The following is a 9,815-nucleotide window of genomic DNA, read 5'->3' as shown; positions in this document are numbered from 1 at the left end:
ATTCATAGAAAAAATTATTTGATATTAAGAACATTTTCTGGGAATGAGATAATAATTCAGTATTTGGTCAGGTATTACCTTCCAGATGACGTTCTCTGCCAATTTTAAAGTTTCCATGTATTGGAAAACAAACTGTCAAAGTCAATGCTTTCATATAGAAGAATAAAGAATGGAAGACTTTTCAAGCACTTTTTAGTTGAAGCCTACACACAGTGAACATGATAGGGTGTTTGCCGCCAGGGTGTTTTTATTATTTTAGGAAATCAATTGGTTAAAAGCAAAGCGATTCAATTTGACTTCTCACTGTCAAGATAGGTAAATTCCAACTGTGACTAATGTAAGGAGACTGTCAGGTAAAGCTAATAGAGTAGGCTTTCCATGCTCAGAAATGTCAATAAAAGCATAGTGACCTGAACAATCTACCATGCTAAGTGGAAGTGATACACTTCACTGGAGGGATTTATTATAAAATTATAGTTTGATCATTCATTTAACAAAGAAATGTATTGACTATTTACTGTATTGACTCAGCCTCTGACATCACAAAGTTTGTTGGTGGAGTTAACAGGTGTAACCAGGATAGCATTTTGAAAATGCATCAACAGATGTCATTTAAATTTTCATCACATTATAGTGCTTTTTATGGGCACACAAATAGACCATATAAACCAAGCATGAATCAAGAAGATATTTTTAAGAGAGCTAAGACCTAAGGATTAGTAAAAACTGGGAGTTAAGTTATATCAGACAAAAACAAGTGTGAATTCCTGGATCTTAGTGAAAGCTTTTGAGGAAACAAAAGTTCAGTTTGGCTAGGATGAGAAAGGAAGTGGCAAGTGATGATAATGAGGAAGTAAGCAGAAGCTAAATAGGCAGTACTTAATGAGCACTTTTGCCATGGAGTTGATTTATTCATAGAATTGAAGGAACAAGAGCCACTTACATGGAATATTTAAAATTAATAGTGTAAGTGATGCCACATTTGCACATTAGAGTTTATTTAATTCCTGTAGCCTAGGGAACTATGAAATAACATAGAATGTCTACATAATCCAATTTGGTTGAGTGATTTATGTGAGAAAGAATAAAAAGATTTGGATATGTGACCAAATTACCTTTATAAGTGAATTGGATATAAGAAAATCATAGCTACATAGAGCTTATGTTGAATTGGATGGACATGGAAAGTTTAATATTTGGAGGGCCCATTTGTAGCAAGAAAAAGCTTAGATCATAGTTCAACAAGGAACAGGAGAGAGTCTGAAACACACTGAGTATGAGAACTAGCATTCAAAAAAGGCTTGGAATGTACTCTGGGGAAGAGATGCAGGATTCCACAGTGGGATTGAAGGGAGATTGACACAGTTTTGTGCAGCACTGTGTAAAGCAGTTTTTATTTAAATTTTAAGAATCAGAGATGGGGCTGGAGGGATAGTAAAAAGTTAAGGTGGTTGCTTTGTATTCAGTCAGTGATGACTGGATCTCCAGCCCCACATATGGTCCCTCAAACACTGCTATGAGTGATCCTTGAGCACAATGCCAGGAGTAAGTCTGGTTGTATCTCCCCAAAACAACAATAACAACAACAAATCAGAGGCATCCAGGAAACTAGTATATATGTATAAAAGAATACAGGGATAAAATTAGAAGAAACAAATTAGTTATGGTACAAAAGTTAAGGAGGAACCTAGAATCAGGAATATGATAAAGAGAAACAAGTAACTCATGAATAAAGTAACTCATGAATTAAGAAGTCAAGGTCTAAACTTTAACTCATGAATAAAGAAGTCAAGGTCTAAACTTTTAGCATGTAAGCACAGTGTGTTTGTCTCTCTATTGGGTACCAGTATATTTGCAAGTATGGGTATATCAGCCTCAGTCAAAACATGGACTCATGTATTGAAACAAGGGATATGCTGATAGATGTTCAGTACTAACTGGAATTATAATCATCAAGAACCTCTACAAGGAAGACTATGGTAAACCAGAAAAAGTTATTATGATCAACAAACTAGATCTACTGACTTTGGCAGCTACTGTCAAAACAAACCAAGGAAAAACATGGTTAAGTGCCTGATAAGGAAAAAATACACTGCAAAATAAATAGAGTATCCATTCTGGGAAACCATATGGATCAAAGATCTCTATTTAGCTGTCTCAGGAATCCAAACACAAGGAATTTTTTTAATATGAGAGGGGATTAGAAATGAAGGGAAACTGGAAATCAGAAACTCCCAGGAGGAACTTATCAAATTGAAGAGAATTGTAACATTCTGGAGAGACGAAAGGTTAAGGAGGCTGCCTTGCATTCAGTCAATGATGCCTGAATCCCCACACCACCAAAATGGGCTGTTGGTAGAGGGTAAGAGAACAGGCAGCTACATAAATTTAAGAAATGTGTATTATTCTTTGTCACTACTTTTTGGTTAACAAACTGGAAGATTAGATACAAGATTCTTTCAATAGAGAATTGCATCTTAGTAAGATTTATGTTTATCAATACTATATCTAGTTGTTTCTTCTTTTCTCCATCACAGTTTTGATATAATTTATTCTATAATTTAAATTTTTTAAAAATTTAAAAAATTTTGACAAGTTAGACAACTCAAATTCAAGCAATTATATCAATTTAATAATATCATTTTTTTCTCTTTTCAAAAAGATAAGCAATATCTTGAAGGACATAGATTAGAAAAAAGGCACTTGTAGGATTACTTAATGTGTTTACATTTCCACTCACACTAAAACTTAAGACTCAGGGATGTTCAGTTCCTTATTTTAACAACTTCAGAGGTTTTTCTTGGCTAAGACAAACATATTGCTTGGATCTATATTTAAAACACTATGCATTACTCATATATTAGTAGAAGTGTAATAAATAAGAAAAAAAATCCCTATTAGAGATCCACCCAGACAGTTTCTGACCCTGAATAAAATAAATAGCTCTGGTCTAAATATATTTATGCTTGGATATAAATAAAGCCATAAAGGAAAGTACATATGGTCATGATCTGAATATAAAGTACTTAAATTATCATATTCTATCTCAAGTTGCTAGCATGCAACAGGGATGAATGGAGACGTTACTGGCACCTGCTTGAGTAAATCGATGAATAACGGGGGATCGAGTGATCAAGTGATCTCATGTAGTGATATCCACTGACATAGCTGTCTTAACCTTTGTGGGGCTATTTACTTAGTAAAGACCATTCCTTATAATTTTCTTAGAAAATGGCCTATTTATGCAAATAAACCCATTGTGGTGAAGAATGTAATATGGAACTTTTCTTGGTATTCTTTCCATTTGAATTCTTTTTTCATTGAGATGGTTAGCATTTCACAGCATTTGTAAAAGCTAATCACAGATCCTGTTTATACTTCTTTCACTTTAACTCAATGCTAACATTTTGTGAACTCTAATGTACCATTATAACCATGATGTTGGCATTACACCAATCAATAGGTTGGCGGTCACCAGTTTCATCTGTACCCATTTATATGCATATGTATGTGGTTTTATACAATTTTATCGCATGTTGTTTCTGTTTCAATCATAAGAGAGAAGAAAGTCTTTGCCCAAGAATTCCTCTACTGCTTTTAATTTTCCTCTTCTATCCTGTCTATACCATCTACATCCCTCCCTCACCCCTGGACCACTAATCCTTCTTTATTTACAAAATTTTGTGATTTCAAAATTTTTACATAAATGGAATCATATATTATGCTATGGAGTCACTCTTGGTAGTGTTCAGGAGACCATATATAGTCCATGATCAAACCAGGCATTGTGCAAACTAAACACTCAGTCACAGAGCTATCACTCCACCCACAAGAGCAGGCTTTTGGAACTACAAATTGTGGGAAGTTTTTAAAAATTGCAGGTGGGTGAGACAACTCAATGTGAAATAATACTACATTTTTCAACTTGAAAAAAGAATTTAAGTGGGTGTCCAGAGGTTTAAACGAAAACCTAATCTCTGGACACCTATTTAGAGATTTACCAGTCCTAAATGGCAGATTAGGAAAACTGAGAAAAATTGTTGTAGTTTGGAAAAATTAGTCTCTGGCTTTGGCCAATTTCTAATTTTATAAAGAGTTTTCCTCCTTGAGGCAAAGTATATAGAGGCAATTAAAGTTTAATTCTTGACTATGATACATTCAGTTGAAGGTCACTTGTAAACTTAGATTATGGTTCTTGTGCTGATAATATCAAAGAGAGTAACACATTCTCTGTGGGGGTCTCAGCAAAGAAGGAAGGGGCTTAAGGGGGCTTGTTCAGTACACTTCAAAATTGCAGAGCCTATACAGATACCATCAACTGTAATATTAAATAATAATTTAAAGACAGATTCTTTCCTTTTTCATGGCAAGGCATCCAGGGAAACCCCTAAGGAAGTAAACACATGCAGTAGCGGTTGCAGCAGATGTTTCTGAATTAGAGGCAATTAATAAAAACTGATGAACAAAAAACAATCCTCCTTGGTCACTGGAAAAGAATATGATGCTATTTTACATAACAGCACTGTCACTGTCACTGTCCCTGACTTCCCATTGTTCATCGAATTGCTCGAGCGGGCCCAGTAACATTGTGAGACTTGTTACTGTGTTTGGCATATCGAATACGTCACGGGTAGCTTGCCAGGCTTTGTTGTGCTGGCGAGATACTCTCAGTTGCTTGCCGGGCTCTCTGAGAGGGGTGGAAGAATGGAACTCGTGTCTGTCATGTCAGCCACATGCAAGGCAAACGCTTTACCTGCTGTGCTATCGCTCCAGCCCACATAACAGCACATGAATATAAAATTAGCATAATATATTTCTTACCAGAAAGAGTAAACTGGGGAGCAGGGAGAACATCTTTGACTAGAGAGGAAGCCTGGTAAGTAATTCTGTGTAGCCAATTATTTTCTAGGTTATGTTTGCAGACTGAATGACTGTAGGAAGTAACATCAAAACCATTTTTCTCAGTTCAAGGAACTGCAGCCCCAGAGTGTTGGAACTGATCACCAAACAACCCATGTAGGTGTGCAGCTAAATATACTTGTGAAGAGAGAGATTTTTAAAAGATAGGTAATTGCTGGCAACTAGATATTTCTCTGCCCCCCCCCCCAAACTTCCTGAAACATTGTAGACACTTTTTTTCTTGTTAAGACACTATTTGTTTTCCCTCTGTCAAACCCCGAGTCATCCATTCTCCCCAGGCAGCCTGGAGAAGCTTAGGAAGATGAACATTCAAGGCAGAGAAAGACAGATGGGAGCTATGTGTCCATGTCTGTAGTTATAGGAGGTGGAGAAGGCGCCTTCACATGGTGACAAAGGCCACCATCAGTAGTTGAGCCCCGTGGCCTCTGAGAAGGCAGAGCCCAGAATGACGTAGGAAAAGAGCTGTTGCTTCAGGGAAGGGTTCCTGGCATAACCTATGATGAGGCTTCCAAACACAGGCCCAGTCCCAGCTCCAGAGCCAGCCACCCGGACGGTGGCAACTCCAGTCCCAGCCCGAGTGAATTTGGCTGCTGTGTCACTGTCCTTAGAAATGGTGCTGGTTTGGAAGCTGCAGCTCAGAACAAGTGAGGTCAGGGGACATGGGGCAGCCAGGCTGCTGAGGCTCTCATCTGTAGGTGTCTCTGTTTGTTTCAGCACCACAGCAGATAGCACACAGCTCAACACCTGGAAGGTGCTCCTGACCATGGTGGGGGTGGAGATGAATTGGAAACAGACAACATCTTCTGTGGTGGGGGAATGGCTCCCACTGTAGAGAAGACAGAGTTGTAGACCCGTTCTACAGCTTGAATGAACAGAGAAACACCATGCAAAAAACTCTGTATGAATTTTGTGTATGATTTTTAAAAATGGAAACATTTTCTTCTGTAGCACTGTCCATTGATTTGCTCGAGAGGGCACCAGTAATATCTCCATTGTGAGACTTGTTGTTACTGTTTTTGGCATATTGAATATGCCACAGGGAGCTTGCCAGGCTCTGCCATGTGGGCGGGATCCTCTTGGTGGCTTGCTGGGTTCTCTCAGAAGGATGGAGGAACCAAACCCGGGTTGGCCACGTGCAAGGCAAACGTCCCACCCACTGTGCTATCACTCCAGCCCAACTTCTTCACTGCACTAAAATAAATGATAGCACATTTCCCACCTATTCATATTAAAATGTGATTCAGAGGGATGACTGGAAAAGAATCATAAAAGCACATTTTGTTTGCACTGAAATGACATCTATTAAATCGACGACATCCATAATCACAGGAAAACTCACTCTAACAAATGCCATGCGTCCGGTTTGTTGGGTTAGTAAGTCATCCGTGTCTTGTTCATGTCCTGACTATAGTGAGGAGCTTTCTGAAGCACCAGATGGAGTCTGGGATGTCGGTGGAGCATCAACTACCGCGTATGTCTGGCATGGCCTCATATAAAAATTTTTAATGAGTTGATACTATCGTAATAAAAGTTCTTCTTCTCCAGTCTCATTGTAGATCTAAGTGTTCTATTGCTCCAAAAAACCCACCTAAAATTATAAAAGCTTTTCAAATAACTTCTGGAATTTTCTGAGAGATAATTTTAATTTAAAATTATTTTACAAAAGGCATTATTCTCTGTATTCTATAAATTATTTTTAGGTTACCTCTGTTTAAAATAATATTTTTAAGCCAGTGTCTAAAAGACTTTATGCCTTTTAATAGGACTTCTAAAAATATATTCCATTGTTTGTAAGAAAGTGTGTAACGAGAAATGAGTCATTCTTTTTAAAAGCCCCCTTCCTCATATACATATATATGTATGTATATGTATAATCTATAATGTTTGTACTTCAATCTGAGTATCTTTCTGTTACTGGTAAATTACAAAAGCGTCAAACTTGTTCTAACAAATGTTACATTGTTTTTGTAATTTTCTTCCTGAAGGGAACATGGTCAAATATTAAACAGAGAGCTTAACCTGGCTTAAACCATAGTTGGTTTTTTCGTTTATTTTTGGGCTGCACCCGACTGTACTCAGGGTTACTCTGGGCAGTGTTCAGGGTTACTCTGGGCAGTGTTCAGGGAATCACATAGCCCTGGGCCTCCAACTCAGGCATGTCTGGAACATCAGCTTTCATGGTACCACCAGCAGGCCAATCTGTACCGGTGAGGAGAGTGCATCAGCAGCCTGATGGTACCTTCAGACTTCTGGATACCCCAAAATTGCTGCTGTGCCTTTTGGCCAGACCCCAACAATTTGGGGCCAAATTTATCAAGAAAGTAAATGATCAAAAGTTGGGTATGTGGGAGACATACCCACAAATCACCTCTGACTCAGCTATATAATTGGAGGCAAGGCCTCTCTGGTTTCTGATCAAACTGCTTATCAGCCATGATCCCAGAGACTCAGAAACAAATCTTCAAACCCAATGACTTTTGGCAGAAATGCATCCAGTCCCTGCAATAGATTACTGGCGCCAGGCCACCCCTGGTGGGAATAGGTTTCATGGCTTGGCCTGTTCCCCCTGGTGGCTTGGTGGCTGCCATCCTCCAGATGCCATTGGACAGTCAGGTTTGGACCTGCAGTGACAAGACACAGGGCCTCACATGTTGGGGGTGGAGCTGGCCCTTTCCTCCCCGCCCCAATCAGACCCCAAGTCGCCACCCACAAATGACCTCTCTGACTCCTGATCAAGCTGCTTAGCAATCATGATCCAAGAGACTCAGAAACAAATCTAGGAACCCAGCAGCTTTTGGCAGAAATGCACCCAGTCCCCACAGTAGGTTACCGGTGCGACCATCCCAGGAAGAAAAGGGTGCTGTCCCTCCACCTGATCCCCCTTGGCGGCTCAGTAGCTGCCATCCTCTAGAGGCCATTGGACAGTCAGGTTTGGGCCTGCAGTGATGAGACACGCAGGGCCTCATGGGATGGGGGTGGAGTTGGTCCTTTCCTCCCCACCCTAGGGAAACCCTGAGTTGCCGCCCACGAACGGCCTCTCTGGCCCCTGATCAAGCTGCTTAACGGCCATGATCCAAGAGACTCAGGAACAAATCTTGGAACCTAGCAGGTTTTGGCAGAAATCCTTCCAGATTTAACTGCTAAAATTTTAGAATTTCAAAATTGCGTGGACACTACTGCGGCTGCGCGACATCATATGTTATTCATAACCAGCAATAGAAAACAAATTGTCTACGGTTGTCTTTTCAGCAGATCCGAGTGTTGGGGTAAAATTCCAAATAATAATGGTGGGTCTGGTGTCGAAATATTGAATGTAATCATAGTAGAGAGAGAGTAATGTGGAAATCATCTGCCCCACAGGTAGGGGGAGGGTGTGGAATGGGGATTATACTGGGGTTTTTGGTGGTGGAAAATGGGCACTGCTGAAGGGACGGGTGTTTCATCATTGTATGACGGAGATTTAAACGTAAAAACTTTGTAACTGCTCTCACGGTGATTTAATAAATAAATTTATAAAAAAGAAAAAAAAAGTAAGATGGAGTTCATACTCAATTCAACCAGCCTAATTAGTGGCTGAATAATTAGCAATACTCCTACATTAAAAAAAAAAAAAGAAACATCAGCTCTCAAAGGATACAGTTTACCATTTTGTGATCAGTTTTAGCTACTCTGAGACGGAGTCTTACCCTGAGTGAATTTATACACTGAATTGGTAGATATCCTGTCTCCAGAAGAGATGACAGCCTTGTAGCTTGACATTGACTACTGGGAAGGAAGAGTAAAATTGCTTCTGAGGTTTTCTCTGGTGGAGAGATGTACAGAAACATAAAGATGCTTGTAGTATTTCTCTGACTCCTAAGTGTGAGGCTTTCATAAGGAGAAGACCACCTTCAAATATCTTAGCTTCTTTTCAAGCAAAAAATTAAAAATGGGTCCTTTTACTGACCATGTATGTTAGCTGTATTTCATGACACTGTGTCTTGAATTCAACTAAAGACATTTTTTTCTTAATGTCAATTCTCTTGCTTTTTTATGACACAACATCCATTGCAATCTAGTCTTAACAAAACTGATTTACTTATTAGGGGCATTTTTTTCCAGCTCATCACAGCTGATGGATCAATCTACTCACTGTGCCAATGTTTTGTGAGAATTATGAACATTCCCATAGAGTAATAAAAATACAATTATTTGTCTTAGGGTTTGAAGTGCAAGTATTCTTTTTTTGGACTGAGGAACTTAGTGAGTTGTTGGGGAGGGGACGGGTAATTGATTTAATTCTATGTCAAGCACCTATCAGGAAACTTTTCCTGCTTATTCCAGAAACCAACTTCCCTATTTCCCCATCATGATGATGTTGGGTCCGACAACATCATGAGTCTATCCTTATGGTAGGGTGAGCCTAGCATAATTAGGCTTGTCCTCCAGAGTCTACTTATGATAAAGCTCACTTAAGAGCAAAAATGATGCTATCATTACTTGCCTTCTATTTAACTTGAGAACACTTGTCTTTGTGGAGGAATAGGCTCCCTTTAGGCAAACACACTAATAATACTTTGAAAAGAATTAAGCATGATAATAACAATAGTTCACACAATTCAACTTCTTTTTATTGCAAATAGAATATATTTTATTGATACTGGATCAGACACTGAATTTGTTTCTTAATAGTGATGGTGAATTTTCACAGATCCATTCAATCTTGCTTGTCTTGTCTCATTACTGGTAATCTCATGCATAAGTTGAGAGACTTGAGAGACAATCAGAAGCTGTACAAAAAGTAAGTCAGACCTGGAGTCTCTAATTTTGTGCAAGTACATTCTTTATTGTTTAAGTGGCAATATAAACCAGTAAAGCAACATCATTGATTATTTTAGAAAAATCTTGTAGCATTA

At 38.8% G+C, this 9,815-nt stretch overlaps 1 protein-coding gene across 1 annotated transcript; it reads right to left on the bottom strand.

Annotated features, from left to right (window-relative positions):
- Positions 1-1,661: 1,661 nt before the first annotated feature.
- Positions 1,662-7,099, bottom strand: LOC130021147 (ATP synthase F(0) complex subunit C2, mitochondrial-like). The gene is made up of 3 exons (XM_056111964.1): positions 7,071-7,099; positions 5,324-5,782; positions 1,662-1,734 (listed from the first exon to the last, which is right to left on the bottom strand). The coding sequence occupies exons 1-3, from the start codon at positions 7,097-7,099 to the stop codon at positions 1,662-1,664; spliced, it is 561 nt and encodes a 186-aa protein (XP_055967939.1).
- Positions 7,100-9,815: the final 2,716 nt, after the last annotated feature.

Source organism: Sorex fumeus, unplaced genomic scaffold, assembly GCF_029834395.1.
Source record: "Sorex fumeus unplaced genomic scaffold, SorFum_2.1 ptg000014l, whole genome shotgun sequence".
Taxonomy (NCBI): domain Eukaryota; kingdom Metazoa; phylum Chordata; class Mammalia; order Eulipotyphla; family Soricidae; genus Sorex; species Sorex fumeus.
This window is presented reverse-complemented; position numbering and strand designations above follow the sequence as displayed.

What these genes read in the sequence shown, in the direction of transcription:
- LOC130021147 (XM_056111964.1), bottom strand. Translation starts at nt 7,099, where the DNA reads ATGAAAGCTGATGTTCCAGACATGCCTGA. An exon ending in GATGTTCCAGACATGCCTGA is followed by an intron (nt 5,783 to 7,070) that starts GTTGGAGGCCCA and finishes TGTTCATTCAAG; the next exon opens with CTGTAGAACGGGTCTACAAC. An exon ending in GCCACGGGGCTCAACTACTG is followed by an intron (nt 1,735 to 5,323) that starts ATGGTGGCCTTT and finishes TTCATGAGTTAC; the next exon opens with TTTATTCATGAGTTACTTGT.